General features: G+C 36.0%; 1 protein-coding gene across 1 annotated transcript in view; it reads right to left on the bottom strand.

Annotated features, from left to right (window-relative positions):
* The window catches only part of LOC111052325, a 130943-nt gene that overhangs the window by 3739 nt on the left and 103497 nt on the right, over positions 1–23707 (bottom strand). The window contains exons 2-3 of the mRNA XM_022338968.2: positions 11914–12342; positions 9956–10137 (exon numbers count right to left, since the gene is read on the bottom strand). Coding sequence (XP_022194660.2) covers positions 9956–10137; positions 11914–12309 — 578 coding nt within the window. The 5' untranslated portion in view covers positions 12310–12342. The remainder of the gene's footprint in view (positions 1–9955; positions 10138–11913; positions 12343–23707) is intronic.

Here is a 23707-nt window from a genome sequence, read left to right on the forward strand (position 1 = left end):
TGAGGTAGCAGTGTTAGGTATCTATAGGTCACCAAATGGAGACTGGCAAAAATTTTGTGAGCTGCTCCACACACTTTTGGAAATTACAACCGCTCGTTTCACAAATGTTATAGTAGTAGGAGATTTCAATACCGATTTTGCCAGGCAGGATAAAATGACAGAGGATATTAGAGATATTATTAATATGAATAATTTAGAAATTAAGGTCCACGAATATACAAGAGTAACTCGAACTTCACAGACAATTATTGATAATATCCTCACAAATATAGAAGGTTGTAATGTCAGGTTAGGTAGCTCAGATCTATCAGATCATAACTATCAAATTTTAGATGTTAAGTTGCAGGGCCAGAATCCAAGCAGAAAAAAAACTTTTGTGAAAGAAATTCAGCAATATGAGCTAGGAAATATAAATTGTTTGAAGCAGGAACTGCTTCAAGAAAATTGGAGTAGTGTTTATAACAGTTGTAACCTAAATTACAAATATAAGCAATTCATTGATACTCTAAGATTTCACATTAGTGTATGCTGTCCAATAAAAAAGTCAAAGTAAAAAGTAAATTGGACAAAGTAGATGAATGGATAACTGAAGATATTCTTACTCAAAGAAATATTGTTAGGGAAGCCTATGAGGAATTTAAATTAGTGAGGGATGTTCCGAGTGAAGTCAAATACAAATGTCTAAAGAAAAACTATGCAAAAGAAGTGAGGAAAGCTAAGTGTAAGAAAACAGCTGAAATATTAACAACTAGTACCAATTTTAACTCTGCTGTTTGGGAGGTAATTAATAGAAATAGGAGAGCAGCTCAAAAAGATACAGTTACTAATGTCCCTAGGATAATCGATGAACATGGAAATTATATGGATGATAGTATAGACATTTGTAACTTTTTCAATAAGTATTATCAACAGGTTGCATATAATCTCCAAAAGTCACTGAACACTAATACTTGTAATACAACTACATTAAATGCTGAGCCAATTGAAAAGGTATTTAAATTTCATCCATTATCAAGAGATGAGTTGTCAAGAATAATAAAAAATTTGAATAACAAAAAAACAGTAGGATTGGATGGGGTCTCAAGCAAAATTTTAAAAGAATGTGAAAATGAATTACTGGACCCTTTATTGCATCTCCTTAATACTTCACTAGAGCAGGGTATTTTCCCTGATGATCTGAAACAAGGAAAAATTTTGCCAATTTTCAAGAGCGGTGATTCTGAAAGAGTTGAAAATTATAGACCCATTAGTATTCTAAATGTAATAAGTAAAATTTTTGAAAGAGTAGTTTTAAATAGGCTATTGATGCACCTGGAAGAAATTAATTTCATATGTGATGAACAGCATGGGTTCCAGAAAGGGAAATCTACTAAGACTGCAATAGTATCCCTTGTTGAAAGACTAATAGATATAATAGATTCAGGTGAGAAGGCAGCCGCAATATTTCTTGATTTATCCAAAGCTTTTGATTGTGTGAACCATAGAATATTATTGGAAATACTAAAAACTGTAGGTGTGAATGGTATAGAACTAAAATGGTTTGAATCATATCTCATAGGTAGAAACCAGTGTGTTGAGCTTACCAAGGTGGATGGGAATGAAATAGTAAAAATTAAATCTCAAAAACTGGAGGTCCAGGCTGGAGTACCTCAAGGCTCAATTCTGGGTCCCTTACTGTTTCTGTTGTATGTGAACCAATTACCAAAAGAGTTAAAAGATCACAGAGCTCTGTTGTTTGCTGATGACACATCGCTTATCTTTAACAATTATTTATTAGATAGTCTAGAAATAAATGCTTTTACTGGAGTACAGTCAATTGTCCAATTCTTGAAGCAAAGGCAATTAACAATAAATAGTAAGAAATGTCAATTCCTACAATTCAAAAGTAAATATAATTCAGTAGAGGATAGAGAAATAAATGTGTTTGTAGAGGAAAATGAATTAGACCAAGAAGAGAAAGTAGCATTCTTGGGAATTTTATTGGACAGGAAATTAACATGGCATCCTTACATTGAGAGGATATGTAATAAGATATCATCTGGGGTATTTGTCCTGCGGCAGCTTGCTAGGCTGAATGATAAAAAACTACTGTTAACTGCTTACCATGGACTTATACTATCTCATATTAGGTATGCTATTTTAGTATGGGGTAATTCATCTCAACAAAATATGGACAGGGTGTTTAAGATTCAAAAGAAGGCACTCAGATGTATAGAGAAAGTGAATAGGTTAGACTCTTGTAGGCCTTTATTTAAAAAGCTTGGTCTATTAACTGTGCCATCTTTGTATGTATATGAAGTTGTAATGCATGTGAAAACGAGTGGTGTGATCCAGAATTCAGATGTTCATGAGTATAATACGCGAAACAGAGCAGATTATCATATAATGGGTCACAATAGTAGGTTATTTGAACAAAAACCAGATTATATTGGTAGGAAATTTTATAACAAGCTACCTCAAATCTTGAAAAGTAATGATGATTTGAAGATTTTCAAAAAACAAATTAAAAAATATTTAGTTGATAGAGCTTTTTATAGTGTACAAGAATTCCTTTCAAACCTAAACTAGGTTGAACTACTTAGTGTTAGAATTATTATGTAATAACATGATGCGAGTGGAGGTGGAAAATCGATATGTTAACAAAAATAATAGAAGATGATGAATCATCTTTCAATAATTCTTATACGCCGTACCGCGTCGACTGTTTCCCCTTCCACAGCGTCAAATCGAATCGCAAATAAATGACAATATACATCAATGGATTCGCTATGAATGTGGCTACATTAATTATTTGTCTAATTTTCTTTAGATTATTTGCTTCAAAGTTAATCGGAGAAAACAAAAATCAAATCGAAAAACCCCTAAATTTTTACATATATATTATTTTATCAAGGAAACTGTTTGATTTATTGAGGAAATGAATACGACTAATATTTTAGTACATAATGTAACGAATCGAATGACATATGATAGATTTTTTTCCGATTGATGGTTACAGAGATAATTGATTTCCAGTTTGCTGTTTACTATGACTAAGAGAATCAGCCGCGCCGTTTCGCGTCGACTGTTTCCCCTTCCACAGCGTCAAATCGAATCGCAAATACATAACAATATACATTTATGGATTTGCAATGAGAGTGGCTACATTAATTATTCGGCTCATTTTCCTTTAAAACTATTTGTTTCAAAGTTAATCGAAGAAAACAAAAAAATCAAATCACAAACCCCCTAAATTTTTACATATAAATCATTTTATCAAGAAAACTGTCAATTTTATTGGAAAAATGAATATAACTAATATTGTATTGCATAATGTAACAAATCGAATGGCATATAATAGAACTGTTTCCGTTCAATGGTTACAGAGATAATTGATTTCCCGTGTTTACCTGCATTTTTCATGTTTTAGGGGGCTGGGGCGGAAAGCTCCAAGGGGATTTCTTGGGACTTTTGGGAGAATGACCCTCTGGGAGGGTTCTATCGATGGTGGGAAATTATTCAGCTTTTATCTAATTTTCGGATCGAAACTGCTTTTTTGGACCTTCATTGACTGGGCTATAAACATTAGAGCAATCAGCAATGGTATTGAACACTCCAAGTGAAAAATAAATATTTTTAATCCCAAACCTTCTACTTTCATATTATTGAATTTACTTTTGATTATCAGTAGGCTCAAAAGTTTTAATGAAAACATATGATATCTCAAATTACTCCAATTATTTAATAAATAACGGGGCACCGAGCTTCACTCGTTATTCATTTATTGATAAACAGAACACAATTCTTCAAAATTTTTGGGGAAGGACTAGCCTAACAGGCACAGCCCAAAACTTTTTCTTCCCCGAATTTTGATTCATACACTATACATAGGTACCGTCAACCGGGGTGACTTTGAACACTTTTTTTGTTGTATTGATCACAACTTTCTTAATACTTCATCAATAATCATGATTTTTTCCAAAAAGTACCCGAATTTAGTGTACTTTATGATACATATAACATAAAAGCCACCAAAATTTTATTTTTTTCAAAAAAGAGAGAAAAGGTACTGATCAATCTCACCCAGCAAAGGGGTGAGTTTGAACACATCATAAAATATGGATTATTAACCTGTAAAAACGAGCAAATGTTCAATCTACCACCTCTAAAACGTTATCCATAAGCAAGTAGCTTATGAATGAAGATAAATATCCAAGTCAATACCTAAATAATTAGATAATTTGAAAAATTTATGGAAAATTAAAGAAAATTTATGATTTTTTAGATAGAAAAATTTGTTTGGACTATGAATCATTATAAAATTGAAAGATATATAGGGCCCAAGAGACACAAATTTATTATCAAATTATTAATTAATATTATAATTTTCAAATTTAACATTAAAAATAGGCTTGTCATTTTTTGGGGTTGGGAGCAATTTGGGGTTGGGATATCAGCCTGATGGACAATATTGATGAATCTTCCATGTCAGGCCAAAATAATGTTGTGCCAGCTGTAGAGCTGATACCACGAGTTTTTAGGAAGAAATTTCCAAAGAAATTTTATTTCAAATGTGTCTTCAAATTCACCAAACATCATCATTCATAGGTTAGAATTTCCGAGATTTTACACAAAATTTTGATCATGATTTATTCCACGAGAATCAATCAGAAAGGCCTTCTCTGATTCATTCTGGTTGAATTATTCACTGTTAAATTCAACCGGCTTTTGTGCAACCGGGTTAAACACAACAAAAGGCAACAGCTGGTCGCTGTTCAATCTCACCCCACAAACGACAGACATTGGAGAAAACGTTCGTTGCGTAAAAAATAAAACTCTCAAAAAATTTTTATTTACATATTCTGAAAGAAGAAGAAAAGCTTTATTCAAATATATCAGATTGATGTCCATAGCTTCTCTTGAAATCTTGTCGGTATATAAAAGTTTCAAGGCAACTTGAAAAAGGACCAACTATTTGAAAGCATGAAATCGTGAAGGCAGTGGAATAGTCGACCTATCTGATATAATGATTGTGGAAATCGATTCTATGGGAAAAAATCGATTTTATACAACCAAGATCGACTCTATATGTTGAACAGTTTATCTGATATCGAACGAAAACGAAAGGCCTGATCTTGTGTTCAAACTCACCCCACTGTTCAAAGCCACCCCGGTTGACGGCTCTGTTCCATAGAATTGAATTCAGGTCCAAATTTCAGTCCAAATATTTGAAAAGTTCCAATTCAGATTGTTTAGAAACCAAATTGAATAGCAAAATAACACTCACTAATCACTTAAAACTGTAGAATAAATATTAACTTTGAATATTATGAGATACTCTAATTTAGAATAATTTAGAAGTATTGTGCTCACTATAGCCTTAGTGTCCGGTTTCCCATTAGGGAACTTTGGACTATATACGGCGAGATGGAACTACCCTCCCAACATTCAAAGCCATACGCTAATAATAAAAAAAATGGAATAATATACCATGTCATGTCAACAAATCAGATTATTTTGATCAAGTCTATTAAAATTTCTAGAAAATATTTCTCGTGAGATACGGTAAGCTGATTGATTACACAGCTGATCTCTTACACAGGCACACGCATCTTTTGTTATCGACAGACGACAAAATTATCATCTGTTTTCCAAGGATGAACAATTACATAGCCTCCTCTAATACAAGGCGCTGGCCTACGATATTGCAACGTCGCAGTGTAGGCCTAGAATCTAATACATGATTGGTGAAAAAGATCAGCTGGTATTTTTTTAAATCTTTTTCACCAATCATGTATTAGATTCTAGGCCTGCACTGCGACATTGCAATATCGTAGGCCGGGGCCTTGTATTAGAGGTGGCTATGACAATTATTATCTTTCTAATGTCGTTCAGCGAGTTTTCCCAGGGATGAGACCTAGTGCAATCGAATTTTTTTTATCATAAACCTACTATGTTACACATTTCGTAAAAATCGTTAAGAGCCGTTTTCGAGACCCGTTGGACATAAATAATCATAAATAAATACAAATAATCAAATATAAAAATATTTACAGGAATTGCTCGCTCAATATAATAAGTGAGACCTTCATCAGCAACATATGATGCTATTTAATAATAAACTGATTGAAACATGCAGTGGTGTATCCAGAAGAAAGAGAGGGCCTCCGGCCCTTCCCCGGAAAATTTTGGAAAAATATCTTCAATTTGGTGCGATTTTGAGCAATTTCTACTTGAAAAACTAACATCCTTATTAAGTGTTTTGTATTCAATTATCTACTTATTATTTTATTATTTCATTTCCCTTGGAAAATATCGTAGGCCTATTATAATATTTTAGATTAGCCTATACGTTTCAATCACAAGCATGAAACTGAATAAACTATTATCAATATATATATATATAACATATAACTTATATAACATATTATGTTATATATTGAATTTTTTATTGTTGATCTTCTTCTTCTGGTATTACAGCTCGATGTGAGCTTTAGCCTCTCATCTCATTTTTATTTTCTAGCGTTTTGCGATTTTACTGTTATTCAAGAGTTTCTAAAACGAGTACGATATGATTGAAACTTAGGATTGGTCTCATACGAAAAAAAAATTCATCGTCTATAAGCTAAGTTGCCATCTTGCATCAATGTTTCATAGGTATCGAAAAACTTTCAAGACTGTGAAAATGAGGAAAATATCGCCGATTTCGTGATTTTTCACAACAAATGTATCTTACTTTACGATTCTATTTTTACGAAAATCATTCACCTCATATGAAAGAGGAGATTCTGTTCTTAAAATCAAGACCAAGTAACATTTTTTATCATTTCGGGTTACCGAGATAGACCTACACAGTTTTGAATATAGGCCATTTTTTGTGTATGGGAATATGGACTAAAATAAACTCAAGGAGGAATTTTCTATTTTTTGATCAAATTTAATAGTTATGATATATGATTTTGAACCGCCTTGCTGAGAAGAATGAGCTGTAGTACGATGAGATCTGATCATTCTGTCAAAAGTTATAAGAATAAGTTGTGATCCTTGACGTATGAATCGTTAGGCCCGCCGCAAAGTAGACTCACGCTAATCCACGAAAAGCAATCCACGCCGTGGGATGTTTTGTAAACCATTGCTAGGCTTCTCAATACATCTGTGTAGTGATAATAATCCACTTGTCAGCTGATCGATTATGAATAATTCTACAACAATGGTTTACAAAACATCCCACGGCGCGGGTTGCTTTTCGTGGATCATCGTGGGTCTACTTTGCGGCGGGCCTAAGCCCCCCCCCCCCCCACACACACACACACAGATGTAATAGTGTGATATTGAGTGGGTAATATTGTGGTTGTTTTTTTGAGTACCTATTATTTGCAAGTTATTGAACTAAATAATCTTTGATTTTTACTGTTTGTTGAACCTGAGTTTTTAGTGTGGGAATTGGCCAGGTCTATATTGAAGTTGCTTGGATGTCAAAAAGCAATTTTCGTGCATTTTTCAAATGCAGTTTCAATTTCATGTCGAAAAACTACTGTATTTGGGAATTGTACGGGTATTGACCTTTTTCTACTGGAAGGGAAAAGGTCGTGGAGGGGGAATAATCTTCAGTGAAAAGGCCGCAGTTCGATTTGAGATGTAACCAGAAAAATGTAAAGTAATGGTGTGCGAGCTTCGGTCCTCTGAATATGGGTCTTGGAAACACTAAAATTAAGTGTATCCAACGGGTGATTCTCATAGAACATAACCCTCATAAGATGATTTCAGCCAGAATGTGTTCTTTTTTCCTAACATCTAACATGGAAGGCCTAATAGTCATGGAAGAATCATCAATCATGAACTTGATATTGATAGATTTTATTAAGAAAAATTCTCTTCTTGGGCCTGGTTGATGAAAATTAAGAAGTCCAGTAATAGAGAAGAAAGAAGAAGTCTGCTGTTTACGTCTAATTTGAAGGAGCCTTTTTCTCATATTACTCGACGTTTGAAAAATATACTTAATAAAAAACATTCTCTAAAACAGGCAATATAAAACACGCTTACGTCTGAATAAATTAAGGGTATTGCAATATCAAGTCGAGTGAATTGAGTAAAGTGCCAAGGATTTAGCCAAGTTCTAGACTTTAAACAGCTGGAATCAGAAAATTGGCTTTCCGAAACGGGGCGTAGTCGCAGACCACGTTTGAATTAAATTTCGAAAAACTAGAAAATTGAATACAAAATAAAATAAAGTGTAAAGTTTCAGCTATTTTAAATTATTTAGGAATGTTTCACTTTGTCAAGGAGAAACGATTCCAATTATAGAAATGAGAAAATAAAATATTATCATAAAAATCTGGTGCGGTGCTTGCCGTTATGAAAATTGATCACGTGACGCTAGTGTTCCCGCGCATCTCAAGTCTACTATTCGAAGATTTGAGCCAGCTGGTGACAGGGCAATAACGCTGGAGACACACATGAGGTCTGCTATCTCTTCATAGTGAATGATTTAACAGAATCAACAATAATTTGCAATTGAATAATCACATTTTCTGGAATTAAAAGCTTATTTTCAATTTTAGATGAAAATGTTACTGAACATTAATTGTAGAGATTTTCATGCTAGATCTACTCCACTTGATTTTTTTTGTTTAAATTGTATCTGAAGCCTGATAATTGGGAATCTGAAATCGAACTTTGCATTGATGGGGCGGAGCTTCTGAAATTTTTACAGATATGGGACTTGTGGCAGTCCCATAAAAGACTGTCGAGAGCTTATCGATGACTATTTTAGGTATTAATTTTATCGAAATCGTTGGAGCCGTTTCTGAGAAAATCACGAAAAACCCTGTTTTTGACAACATTTTCGCCATTTTAGCCGACATCTTGAATTACATTTGATCAAAATTGTTCGTGTCGGATCCTTATAGTGAAAGGACCTTAAGTTCCAAATTTCAAGTCATTCCGTTAATTGGGAGATGAGATATCGTGTACACATACGCACATACACTCATACACACACACATACAGACCAATACCCAAAAACTACTTTTTTGGACTCAGGGGACCTTGAAACGTATAGAAATTTAGAAATTGGGGAACCTTAATTTTTTTCGGAAAGCAATACTTTCCTTACCTATGGTAATACGGCAAGGAAAGTAAAAATTGCGACTACACCCCGTTTCGGAAAGCCAATTTTCTGTCTCCAGCTGTTTAAAGTCTAGAACTTAGCTAAATCTTGAGCTCGGAAACCGACCCTAAAGGCCATTCCACACAGCACGTGGCGTGCGTGGCTGGACGCACGCTAGCTACTTTTCAAAACATCGCTTCCCAGCTAATCAAATGAAGCAATTCACATAGCAGCCACGGCCACGCGGCAACGCTTGCTATACTAGCCACGCGTGGCTACCGTTCGCTCTCTCAGCGATCTTTTCAAACGTGTCCGGCCACGTTTTGGTCCGAGAATGCGCAGAACGTATACTAGACGTATACCATCGTATAGAACGTATACTATCATTGTCAGCCTCGAGGTCGCGCATTGAATGATGCAATTCGCCATAGGTCTTCCTTTTTTTATTGATTGGATGTACCCACTGGTCCCGTGCTGTCACCGAATACAATAAAACCAGCTCATTATCATTACTACTGCTGCTGTTGGAGTCATCAAACCAAGGTAAGCCACAAGAAAATCCAGATTCACACCACGGGACCGTCGGAGTTGACATCTTCCTGCATACTGACGGGAAACGTGGCCGGTATAGCATCGCAACAGTCGTGGCGGTGTGAATTGGCATGTGGCTAGCGTGGCCGGCGTGGCGTGCGTCCAGCCACGCACGCCACGTGCTGTGTGGAATGGCCTTAAAACTTTGAATGTAGAAAAAGAATGAAGTCACCTGTCAATAATTAGAAGTTTGAATTTAGGACATTGCAAGATAATTTAGTTAGGTACCTTTGAAGAGTCTCTAAAGTTGAGGGAATTGCTAGAAAATTTATTCACCTGTCTAGGATTTCTAAGTTATCTAATCGCGCGACTACAGTTTCCCTTGGAGGCGTGAGGTGCCCGACTAGTAGAGCAATGATGCCAAGCATCAGCAGATTTATGCCTCCCCACAGACCAATGCGAAACCACAGGTTCCGCCATCTTCTTTTGCCAGGCTCTATCACGAATTCAAAGTCGTCCTGCAAAACAGAGAGTTTCTAAATATTATAAACTACCTACATGGATGGATACATAGCATGTTAATTATGTATTAATGTATAGATTCAAATGAAGTTACTGTTTTTACTGTAGATCGAAAATCAATTTTCATAGATTCTATAGTGAAGTCCCCGTTATAATAACAGTATTTGATTGAAATTCTTGTCCATCATTTGACAAAGCACATAGCACTATCATTTTCTAGCTTCGTTACTTTGCCAGATCGTTATTCAACAAAGTAAAAATATAATTAATCAACAAAATAGTCAATCTCAATCATGAAAATTTAATATCAAATCACTGATTAATATATTTTTTTGAGAAATAAAATCTGATTGGAAATAGGAACAGTTGATATAGATATATCGGAATATTAAATATAATAGATATATAATTAGATATTAGATACAGTTAATATTAGATATATCGGAATCAGCTATTCGGCAGAGATTCGGAAACGCTGATGTCTTATTATTTCCACTGCCAGATGTAGACCTCACTACAGATAGAAATAGGCCTAGATAGACATGCTGAATACTTGAATAGTTTCACGTATATTATACTGACATATAGATCAACATATTACTATCTTATACCAACATTTTATAGATCGACTCATAGTTACTAGCGTATTTATTTACTGCAGTTAGAGATTGAATCCTCAGATATTTAATATTATATGGACATAGAAAATTCGTAGCTGTAAAGGCATTAATCACAAATGAGCTTTCTATATAGTTAGAGAAGGTCTCCTCTCTTGGCAAACTCACTTCCAAAGTTATATTACCCAGAAGAGGAAGATTTTACATTCAGAGTTCAGAGCTCTCCAAAATAGAGTTAATTTTCTTGCTTCAGATTGCTGGCTCGATTTCTTTCTTTGAATAATTTAAAATCACTTCTTTTAAACCTTTTATTCGTTCACTCACGTTTGTGATATGTCTATCAATCTTATATAAATAATATGATGCTTCTCATTAGATGATGCATCATTGTTTCCCATACCTTTTTAAATGTGGGCTCACTTTCTATTCAATCCGAGGCATATTCCAAGAAATGTCAGGTTTAGCGTATAATAAAATAGAAACAGTACGAACTCTTTAACAAGCCTAGACTGTTCAAAGTAGTAGTAGCCTACATATCCACTACATAGTAGGCCTAGTACATATTGTGGGCGTTTTACAAAGCATACAATGATCCAATTATTTATATGAAGAGAGAAAGAAATGATGTTGTACAACTGAGCGTAGAAGACAATATATCCATATTCGACAGTCAAAGACAAGTAGTAAAATCAGAAGTTGTCGATTCCATTTAAAATCAAGCTCAACTCATTCTTCTACTAATATAAATATGTGATACATTCAAATTTCAATATTGCAAGTTCACGTTCATGAGTCTCCATGATAATATAACTATTAAAAACATTATATGAGTATGAATTTGATAGGTCTACATATTCTTATGTAGGCTTGAAACCTTCTTATCTACTCTGATTCACCTTCAATCTTTAAAGAAAGAACAAATTCTTACATTTTAAATTTTTGTATATTACAAATTGCCAATCGAATGAGTTATAAATAATTAGAATAGAATTATTGAAAGACGCATCCCCCTTTAATTTAGAAAAATTCAGTTTCTAGGACACCCACAATTTCAAGGACGCCGTCGGCGGCCAAATCCCGGTGGACACCTTTAAAACAAATTATTACAAAATCAGAAAAAATTATTAAATTCTTATAAGAATTCAATTACCTTACCTGTACATATTCTCCACTGTTGATAATATGAGCATCAGGGGGATAGTAGAAATCTTGAATGTAGCTCTTGATGCCGAAGTAGATGGGGTAGGATTCGGGAATGGAGTTTTCAGTCTTATTTTCACCTATTGGCGGAAGGCTGCCAACTACCTGCCTCAGACCACCTGACTTACTACTTCTGCCATGGTGGATTACACTTGTAGTACTTTGAACATTTCTCAGAGTTTTTGCCAAGTCTTCAGTTCCAGATTCTACAACTACAGAGCTACTAGACACTTGTAGAGTTTTTGTATTGTTCTCCATTCTCCCTTCTCCCTTCTGCTCATCTTTCTCCTTCATTATCCCTTCCACCTGGCTCTCATTCTCCTTCACCTCTTGTCCGTCTCTACTCTCCATTCTTTACCACTCGAATTTGGGTTTCATCAAGACCTGGAAAAAAGTTGATGTTAATAGTTAAAAGACTGTAGTGGAAAATCATGAGAATGATTGTTGTGAGTCTGAATGAGTTAAAAATAGAATAGAAAACTAATAGATAACTGTCTTTGATGATTGCTGCACTGGTGAACCTTGTAAAAATTACATATTTAAATCACCGGAAATGGAAATGATCCATGATAATAGATTACAAAAATGTCTCACAAATCGATGATCAGAAAGAAAAACGACTACAATGGCCGCTTGCGTCGATATGATGTGGTCCCGGTGTCATTTTTATGTGCTGTCAAATGGTGCAGTTTACATTTAAACAATGTCCGTCAATATTATTGTTGGTGTTTTGACAATCGGCCGACACTCTGGGTCTCGTGTTGGAGCAAAGTCGGTGAATACGGTCAATGAGTGGAGGAGGGAAAGGAAAAGGCGGTTAGATAATTGAACGAGCGTTGGCGAGTTCTCACTTTTGACTTACTTGAGGCCAAAGTCGTTGTCCGTCTGTTTATATGTTCTAAAATAAATTTAGAAAAAATTGATCAATCAGCTTAAAATTTTGAACACATATTCTTTGAACCTTTTTACAGGTCAAATTCGTTGGACAACAAAATTGACTCACTCCTTCGTCCTTTCTCAGGATATAACAAATAACATTGAAAGTGCATCAGAAAGAAAATGTTTTGATTTATCATTTAGTCAGCTAGAATTAATCGCATACTATTTCTGTAATTTTCCCATTCATTCAAAAGCTGATGCTATTTGGGAGTTATCACACAGGCAGATCTTCATGCGCTGACACATGATTTTAGCTGGTCAATGTACAACATAATTTACAACTTGTACATCAACAAACTGATGCGGGTTGAGATATTAATGTGCGGTTTTTGCCATTTTTTCCTTGGAACTCTGTATTGAAATCATGTATCACATGACCACCTTCTTATTTAAAAATATTAACTTGGACTCATGCTATATTATGTTGATGATGTTGGGACGGATATGTTGAAGCGACAGATTAATTTTTCATTTCAAATAGGATCCCCAGTGGAACCTACTGTCAAATTATTCTTGCAAAAGAAATATTTAGCTATAGATGGACATTAATATTAATGGATTCGTTTAAAACAGAAAGTTGAAACGGTTAATAGTAGGCTATGATTAGGCTGTTAATCACTGTACCAGGTAAGATTAAAATAATATTGCCTAGGCTCTATTTGAAATAATTTTTAGATTTTAACATCTGAAATGTACCTTCAAAACAAGTATTGATAATTATTCAGAACAGTCACTTTTAATTTTAATAAAACCAAACGATTCCCCGATCTATGGACCGTGGCGAATAACTTACACTGGATATAAGTAATAACGTAAATGCTTGTCACTTATAATTTTCGCCTATTCATACTCAAATAGGCTACAACAAATCGGGGCCTGATTAGGAAACTTAGATACTGTAGGCTAATATTGAATAGGCTACCTACCCACTGAAAAATTTTATTGATAAAACATGTAAATACGGTAATAAAATTAGGATTATTAGAATCTGCTGTATTTTTTAGCCTACAGAAAGAACGGTAGAGCTAGGATTACAGTAGTTATTAGTCAATCTAAAGATAAACAAAATTAATACAAACATATTCAATAGTCATTGAGCAAGATCAAAATGAAATCTATGTGCATCTTCTATTTTCTCAATATAGTTTATTAAAGTAGGGCAAGTAGCCTATTGCATTTTAAGAGTTGATGGAGGAGTATAAATTTGGTCAGAATATTGAACAATACACGTTACCTATCTTCTAAGTTACCTATTATCTTGTAGTGAACAACTACAAGACTTAACCTATTTTGAACTATGTGTCTAACCTTAACTAAATCTGGGAGAGGAATAGCACAAGGTTAACTTATTTTTTCTTTTCCTGAATTAAATTGGAATAAATGAAGAGAGATGGAAGGGTTAGTATACCCAAATTAGGGAAATGTGGCCTGCATGAATCTCGCTGTGTTAGTCCTAGGATAGCTCTAAGAGCCTTTTTTTGCCATAAGAACACTGTTTTAGCATGGACGGAATTACCCCATAGTCGCACACCATAACTCAAATGAGAGTGGAAAAGCCCAAAATAGGTCAATATGAGTGTATCCAAATTCACGCAGCCTCTCAGTTTTCTCAATAAATAGACTATTCGAGATAATTTTTTTGAAAGGTGCTCAATATGTGTGTCCCAGTTCAGCTTGTAGTCCATATAAATTCCAAGAAGTTTGACCGGTTTAATCAGGCCATTACTTAACTTGTCTTTGAGGGAGAAAAACAATATCTCAGTTTTATCTTCATTCAATTTCAGTCCATTGGCCACATACCACGTCCTGGCCGTAGACAGAGCATTGTCAAGTTTATTCTGTACTCTTTCTATCAATGGGTCTGTTGCAACAATAGTCGTGTCATCAGCATATAATACACTTAAATATGGAACATTATAGCTGAAGTCGTTTACAAAGACAAGAAACAGAAAAGGCCCCAAAACTGAGCCCTGTGGTACCCCTGCAGCTACATTCATAATTTCGGAAGAGGAGTTACCGATCACAACCATTTGTTTTCTGTTTTGGAGATATGACTTCAGCAATTGTAGCTCAGTATTGCAAATCCCATAAAAAGCCAATTTATTTAGGAGAAAGTCATGAGAGATAGTGTCAAAAGCTCTACTCAAATCTACTAGACAGGTCCCGACTACATGCTTCTTTTCAAAACTTTCTAGTATTACATCAACTATCTTTTCCACTGCCATAACAGTAGAGTGCTTGTGTCTAAATCCATATTGATGTTGGTAGAGTAGACCATTTGATGTGAAGTATTTATAGAGCTGTTCAAAAAGACATGCTTCAATGATTTTGCTAAAAATAGGCACAATGGCTATGGGACGATAATTCTCTGGGCAGCTCTTATCACCTCTTTTGTAAATGGGTGTGATTTTTGATAGTTTAAGACATTCAGGAAAAGTACTGCTCCTCATGATAAAATTTATCAGATATGTCAGAGGTAGAACTAAGGCTAGTAAGAGTTTTTTCACTGCATAATTGCTGAGACCATAGACATCTTCACTATGAGAATTACTAAGTCCTGTAACGATTGCAGTAACTGTTTGAACACTGACCTCTCTCCATTTGAAGGCCCTGTCAATTTTATGGTGCTCATTGAATGGAAAGTTTTCCAGCAAGTCAGCATGCGAAGTGCCAGAGTCTAAATCTAAATTGGCATCAGCGGCATCAACAAAGCACTGGTTTAGGATATCAGGGGAAATTGGGATATCTGCACTGACCTTTCTTTGGCCAGTCTCAGCCCTAATAACTCGCCAGGCTGCCTTACATCTGTTTGATGACTCATTGATTGCCTTGTCATTTGCACAAATTTTTGCTTGTCTGATTGCTAAATTATATTTCGTTTTGAATTTGTTGAATCTGATTTTATCTTCTATATTTGAGGTAAGTTTCCATCTGTCATAGAGACACAACAACCACGTTTTCATGACAGCAAGTTCAGGAGTGAACCAGCCATTTTTCTTAGGCCTTGCTGATTCATTATTCCGATTCCGTACTTTCACTACAGGACAATTCATATTGAACGAGAACTCAATGACATCCAGGAAAAAATTGAAGGCCGTGTTTATGTCATTCAATAAATACAGGGGTGACCAGTCATAATACATCAGATAGATGTTCAAATTATCAAGTCTATTGGGGGAGAGGAGGCGTTTTTTGAAAAAACTGGGTCCAGAGCTATCATAATTTTCTTCAGTTTTCTTGTATGTAATAACTGCCCAAACGGCTGCATGGTCTGAGATTATTCCTTCTTCAGTTAGAAAGGTGAAAACAAACTCCTTATCAACGTTCGTGAAAATATTGTCCAAACATGAGAGATTTCTTGTTGGTTTGGCATGTACTGGATATAGGTCAAAGGATCTCATCATATTTAAAAAATGCTGAGTTTCATTTGACATATTCAAAATATTTACATTAAAATCGCCCGCTACTATCAGATTACTGTACTTGTATTTCCCTAACTCAATCAATAGCGTTTCCATTTTATCTATAGAATCATGGACATTGGAGTTGGGTGTGCGATATAACGTCATGACAATCAGATTAAAATCTTTCAAAATTATTGCTGAGGCCTCAGATATAAAATTTCTGCAGTGACTTGATATGTCAATTTCCTCATATTTGAGATTCTCTCTGACAAATACAGCCGACCCTCCATGTGAGAGTGGGCGACTCCTACAAAAGCTACTTGCGAGAAGATATTTGTTTGGTGTATAAAACGGTAGCTCTTCTTTGTACAGCCAATGTTCACTTACACAAATAATGTCGGCATGATTGTCTAATAGTAAAGTTTCAATAAGTCCCATCTTATTTCTCATTGACTGCGCATTGATTGCAACAATTTTCAAAGAATTGTCTGTAGTAAACCTGCCGCGACTTTGGGGGTTGTAATTAGATTTGTCCAGTACGTTAATGGGGTTGTTCTCATTGTCACAGTCATTTCCCAAATCATACAAGTTGAAAGACATGAATGAAATATTCTTACTGTTGGTGTCCCTAATAATCCAATCTTCAACAGACCGATCATCACAATAATCTATCTCTACCTCAAATTGTCATGAACTTGATCTGGAGACAAAAAATGGTTTTGTTGCATAGTCCCATTCACAGTTGAGTTTTCAGTGTTGCTTACCAGAGAGAGACGTGTATTGAGTTGACGAGTTGCATCATTGTCGCTGTGAATTTGCATGCTCTGTTCCTCCTGAGACTTTAATGGAGCTGAACTTAGTACTTCTCTTTTTTTACAGTCTAGTATGATCCGATTGAATAAATTCTTCAGAATATTTGAGCCCTTACGATTGAGATGAAGTCCGTCTCTTGCAAAAGTGCGACCACGTACCCAACAGTTTGGATCTACAAACATGCAATTATTTTGACCACAATACCATTCAATCACGCCATTAATTGCGTCTATATATCTGTAGTCCGTGTCCAACCTGTAGAGAAGACCACTTATCACTAATTTCCCTGAGGTGAATTTTGATTTTGCTACTCTGATAAGATTTTCCATTTTATATCCCAGATCGTCTGGTGTTAAAGAATCCCAAACATCATTTGTACCCACATGTATTATTATTATATCATAGAGGTTGTCATAGCAGGATAAAGTCCTTGTCAACGATACAACATTTGCTCCAGAATATGATTTGAATAAAGAGTTATCCATATCCATACCTCTTCTCAATTTGAAATGCTTAATCATTGAATCGCCCACTACCAGTGCACGTACACCTGATTTATGTTTTACAGGAGAATTCGAAAGGATAACGTCTTTCCCAACATTTTCACTGATCAAAGGTCTATAACACTTGTATGATTGGAGTGTGTCTTCCAATTCCTTGATTTTATTTCGTAGGAATGAGTTATCAACTTCCAGTGTTTCCAATGAGGTTGTCATCTGCTCTATCAGTTTATTTAAGTGATTGATGTCAGGAGATGGGTGCATGTCTAATTCCTGTTGGGAAGTTTGTACAGAAGTGTCATTTTTTGATAAAAAATACTCGCTCTCACCTCCTTCACCACCGGAAGCAGAGGGCAACATGAGGTCAGACGCCTCTATCTCGACTGCTCTTTTCAATAGGGCTGCTTTAATATTGTCAATCTCGACAAATTTCGACCTCAAAAAGTCCAACTCGGCACTCAAATTTGAGAATGTAGGAAGTGGGAGTGAGAGTACTATATGCCTATTCAGGATAGATTCAGTTTCAGAATTATTCAGGGAGTTATTGTGCAACGGGGGATTTGTGAGATGAAGCAAGTGATTCTGACTATCCATGCAGTTTGAACTGGAATCAGAGTTATTATTACTGGCAGGTACAGGAGACATAATCTGGGTTGAAGTATTGTATTCGTGTACCGAAGATTTTTCATCATCCGACTTTTCATAAAATGATTGAAGATCAGGGTCTGTAGTTTCTTCTGTGTCTAGGTCATTACGGGAATGATTATGTACTTCCTTGACTTCCAAAATAGTGGTCTTCCCGGGGGAGGTTTTTAGAGTAGCAGGACATTCTTTATAGGTGCATCTCCAGGAATGCGCCCCAGAACTTTTAAGAGTGCCAGACTTACGGAACAAAAATGAATTGTGAATAATACCAGGTTTGCCTCTTATAGTTTTAGCCTCAGTTAGTGACATATTGATATAATGTGAATGAGTTAATTATATTTATGCCTATTCAATTAAGTTATTTATCTGATATCTATTATTATTTTTTCCAAAAAAATTTTTTTATAGTCTTCTATTTTTGTTTTAGTAAATTCTATTGTAGTACACTCGTGTTAATTTATGAATCGTATTAAATTGATTATGATAAAAAACTACTCTTATTGACCGAAGTCTATTGAAAGAATGCTGCAACTATCTACCTTGTCCATCAAAATAGTAATTATTATTCTTATACAGAATCCTGAATCACATAGCCTATAGTAAGCATAGACTTTTTCAAACAAAGAAACAATAAAATTACACACAATATATTTATCATCAATGGTGAAATTATTAAATTCTAAACAGACTGTCATTGAATATTGAACGCAGTGTCTTTAAAGTCAACCGCTCCTGCGAATTTCGTTATCTCTGTGTTTAGCCAAACAACAATAGCAGTCAGATTAATGATAGTGTCGGTAATGTCAACTCTTCACAGAATAAATAACTATTGTAGAGAAAGAGTCCGGTACCGTAGTCGAAGTAGATAAGAAATCCACGTGGATCCAGCAGCAGGCTATCTTCGAAGTGAGAGATAGTAGTGAGGGTGAGCTCTGCCCAAAGGAAGACTCAAAGAGCGGTAATCGGCTTCAATCGAGTACAGTATCGTTAATCAGTGCAGCCGATAAGTTCACCACCAACTTTTATTACAGAGTGTAGTCGATGGTAACAATCATGCAACGGTTTCAGCTTGAATTGAAACGGGATACAACAACGATACAGAGTGTTCCTTATTGTAATCACTATTCACGAGTTGGATCTTTGGATGTAGTGTCAGTTCCGTTTACAAGGGTAATTTTATTTTGTTCGTTTGAAACAGGGTGTTCAAAGTCCATTAAATCCAAATTGAATGCAATGAAACATGCCTTTTTCACTGTTGAACTATGAGGTTAGAAATCCATTCCAATTTTAAAAGTTCAAGTTACAAATTTTACCCACTGTCTCAACATCTATCCTGAAGTTCACCACCTAATGTATTGGAAAAGTAGTGTTTAGTAGGAAAATTCCTTTGCAAATGCTTGATAAAACTGAAAAGTTGGAGACGTATTTCTGAGCAGTCAATCAAGGTAGTCAATGCTACCAACCTTATCATGATTTTGGACCGCCTTAACGAGTCGAGAAGAATGAAGTGTAGTAAGATGAAATCTGAGCGTTGTGTCAAAAGCTATAAGAGTTTGAAATTCTGATCCTTGAGGTGTCCTTATGCGCGCCTCTCCACTAGGAAATGATGAAATGAAGTGCATCTAACGGATGATTCTCATAAAACATAATCTCATGAACTTTTGTCATTGTGCTGGACAATGTAGTTGGTGATGATGGATGAAGCTGAAAATTAGGTGTTTTTCACAATACAAGGAGCATTGTTGTCAGGTTTACCTGGAAATCTATATGAGATGAAGCGCTCTACCTGATCTTAGATTGTAAAGCACAAAAATGCTCCTAGAGAGATTTTGAATTACACATGTAAATGGTAACAATCGGAAGATATTGTTGATCAAAAACTAAAATTCATCAGAATTGATTTTTTCTTTCAATTTTACACATTTAAAAAAATTATAACTCAGTACTCATTGGAGATGAAGAGTTCCGAATGATCTCATTTTATCTGTAAAAAGGCGAGAGGCGATTTTTCTGTCTGATTACTGGATTTGGCAGAAATAGCTGAAAACTGGAAAATGAACCGAAAATACGAGGTTCTTGGGCCATTCTGTATCTAGCACAAGGAAATTTTGCATGAAGAAATTGGTTATGGACTTCTCTCATGTATCCAAATGATATATTAAAAAATCAGAACTATAGTATTAATTGCAAGCACCAATGTATATAGTGACTGGACTATTGTGTGACAACATTTCTGTATAACTCATTACTTTTGTTATTAAGTGGTATTCCTTTCATTCCAATCGATTGCAGACTTTGAAAATAATTTATTTCATTTTTCATTTCAGGCACCAAAATATATCACAAAGGCCGCAAAGACAGTTCATCGTGTGTGTTGTATCTCATTCTGCAAAGACAGTGAACATGTAATCCTATAGTTTGACACCGTACACATCGTTTCACCATTACCATAGTATCCACTTCCATTGTATAATTTTGTACATTACAAAACATGTGTTCTGTCATGAATAATAATGTGTTTATGTAAATTAACAATATTCATTGTTACTTTTGCAATTTTTCATATGTTTTGAAAAAATTAAAAGGTATTATGTACTTCATTGGATTATTATTTTATACTAGCTGGCCCGGTGAACTTTATACGGCCAAATAGCTAATGCATCTCATGACAAACCTTGGGAGGCGCGATGCGGCATTTTGCATCCAGGTGCTTCTTGCTTATATTGATTTGAATGGAAGAACTCACACACACTGAATCGGACATGGCCTGGAACAAGGCAATCTCCATAAGATCAACACTTTGTATCACCAAGCCGCGCCTCCTCAGGTGTGCTTGAGCTGCGTTTACACCGGAGTTAATAACACGAGTTATTAACAAAAAGTTACTAGTAGTTCTGTGAACAGTAGACCTCACGCAGTATTCTCATCCACAAGTACCTGATTGAAACCACGGTATATAGAAGAAGACGGTAGGTGTCACGGGCATGTTTGTGCTAAATTTCCGGTGTAGCTGACGTCATTTCATATCCAATAATCTGTTTTTAACAAATAAATTTCATAAATTGCCAATAGGTGTTAAAAACCTCAGTTGGTGGCGATGACGCAATCTAGCTGGCTGGCCACTGTGCACACATTCCATGACCCCTACCGTTTTCATCTAAATACCGTGATTGAAACAATAGACCTTTTGGAAATACAGCAATAGACTGGCTTCTCCACACATCTGAGTAATCACTTGTCAGCTGATTTATGATGAATAATTCTATATAGTCTGATTTTTACTTTCCTTGTCCTATTACCATAGGTAAGGAAAGTATTGCTTTCCGAAAAAAATTAAGGTACCCCAATTTCTAAATTTCTATACGTTTCAAGGTCCCCTGAGTCCAAAAAACTGGTTTTTGGGTATTGGTCTGTATGTGTGTGTGTGTGTGTGTGTGTGTGTGTGTGTGTGTGTGTGTGTGTGTGTGTGTGTGTGTGTGTGTGTGTGTGTGTGTGTGTGTGTGTGTATGAGTGTATGTGCGTCTGTGTACATGATATCTCATCTCCCAATTAACGGAATGACTTGAAATTTGGAACTTAAGGTCTTTTCACTATAAGGATCCGACACGAACAATTTCGATCAAATGCAATTCAAGATGGCGGCTGAAATGGCGAAAATGTTGTCAAAAACAGGGTTTTTCGTGATTTTCTCGGAAACGGCTCCAATGATTTTGATCAAATTCATACCTAGAATAGTCATCGATAAGCTCTATGGGTCGATGTCAAACGAGGCAAACGACAGAAGAGACCAGCGACAGTCGAGACCAGCGACGGTAGACACCGGCGACATTCGAGGCCAGCGACGGTAGAGGACTCCTGAAAAAGTGGCCTCAAATGTCGCCTGCGTTAGGCGACAGTTCAGGCCACTCTAATTTTTGTACAGCCCCGACAGTCGAGACCTGCGACGGCAGAGGACTTCTGAAAAAGAGGCCTCAAATGTCGCCTGCGTTAGGCGACAGTTGAGGCCACTCTAATTTTCGTACACTCCCGACAGTCGAGGCCTACGACCGTAGAGGACTCCTGAAAAAGAGGCCTCAAATGTCGCCTGCGTTAGGCGACAGTTGAAGCCACTCTAATTTTTGTACAGCCCCGACAGTCGAGACCTACGAAGGGAGAGGACTCCTGAAAAAGTGGCCTCAAATGTCGCCTGCGTTAGGCGACAGTTGAGGCCACTCTAATTTTCGTACACTCCCGACAGTCGAGGCCTACGACCGTAGAGGACTGTAAAACAGTCCTCTACGGTCGTAGGCCTCGAATGTCGTCGGTCTCGACTGTCGCGCCCCCAGCTCTATCAACTGCCACAAGTCCCATATCTGTAAAAATTTCAGGAGCTCCGCCTCATCAATGCAGATAGATTCTCGATTATCAGGCTTTAGATACAATTGAAACAAAAAAAAAAAATCAAGTGGAGTAGATTGAGCATGAAAATCACTACAATTAATGTTCAGTAACATTTTCACCTAAAATTGAAAATAAGTTTTAAATTCGAGAAAATGTGATTATTCAATTGCAAATTATTGTTGATTCTATTAAATCATTCACTATGAAGAGATAGCAGACCTCATGTGTGTCTCTAGCGCTATTGTCCTGTCACCAGCTGACTCAAATCTTTGAATAGTAGACTTGAGATATGCGGTAACACTAGCGTCAGGTGATAAATTTTCATAACGGCAAGGAAAGTTGTGTGAGTGCGCCACACCAGATTTTTACTCTTATATTGGCGTATGAAGGAAGCTCCTTTTACTTTCCTTGCCCTATTACCATAGGAAAGGAAAGTATTGCTTTCCGAAAAAAATTAAAGTACCCAAATTTCTAACTTTCTATACGTTTCAAGGTCCCCTGAGTCCAAAAAAGTGATTTTTGGGCATTGGTCTGTGTGTGTGTGTGGTGTGTGGTGTGTGGTGTGTGTGTGTGTGTGTGGTGTGTGTGTGTGGTGTGTGTGTGTGTGTGTGTGTGTGTGTGTGTGTGTGGTGTGTGTGTGTGTGTGTGTGTGTGTGTTGTGTGTGTGTGTGTGTGTGTGTGTGTGTGTGTGAGTGTATGTGCGTCTGTGTACACGATATCTCATCTCCCAATTAACGGAATGACTTGAAATTTGGAACTTAAGGTCCTTACACTATAAGGATCCGACACGAACATTTCCGATCAAATGCAATTCAAGATGGCGGCTGAAATGTCAAAAATGTTGTCAAAAACAGGGTTTTTCACGATTTTCTCGAAAATGGCACCAACGATTTCGATCAAATTCATACCTAGAAATGTCATTGATAAGCTCTATCAACTGCCACAAGTCTCATATCTGTAAAAATTTCAGGAGAACTGCACCATCTATGCAAAGTTTGGTTTTAGATTCCTAATTATCAGGCTTCAAATACAATGTAAACGAAAAAAATCGTGTAGAAAAGATTGAGC

This window comes from Nilaparvata lugens, chromosome 5 (assembly GCF_014356525.2).
Source record: "Nilaparvata lugens isolate BPH chromosome 5, ASM1435652v1, whole genome shotgun sequence".
Lineage (NCBI taxonomy): Eukaryota > Metazoa > Arthropoda > Insecta > Hemiptera > Delphacidae > Nilaparvata > Nilaparvata lugens.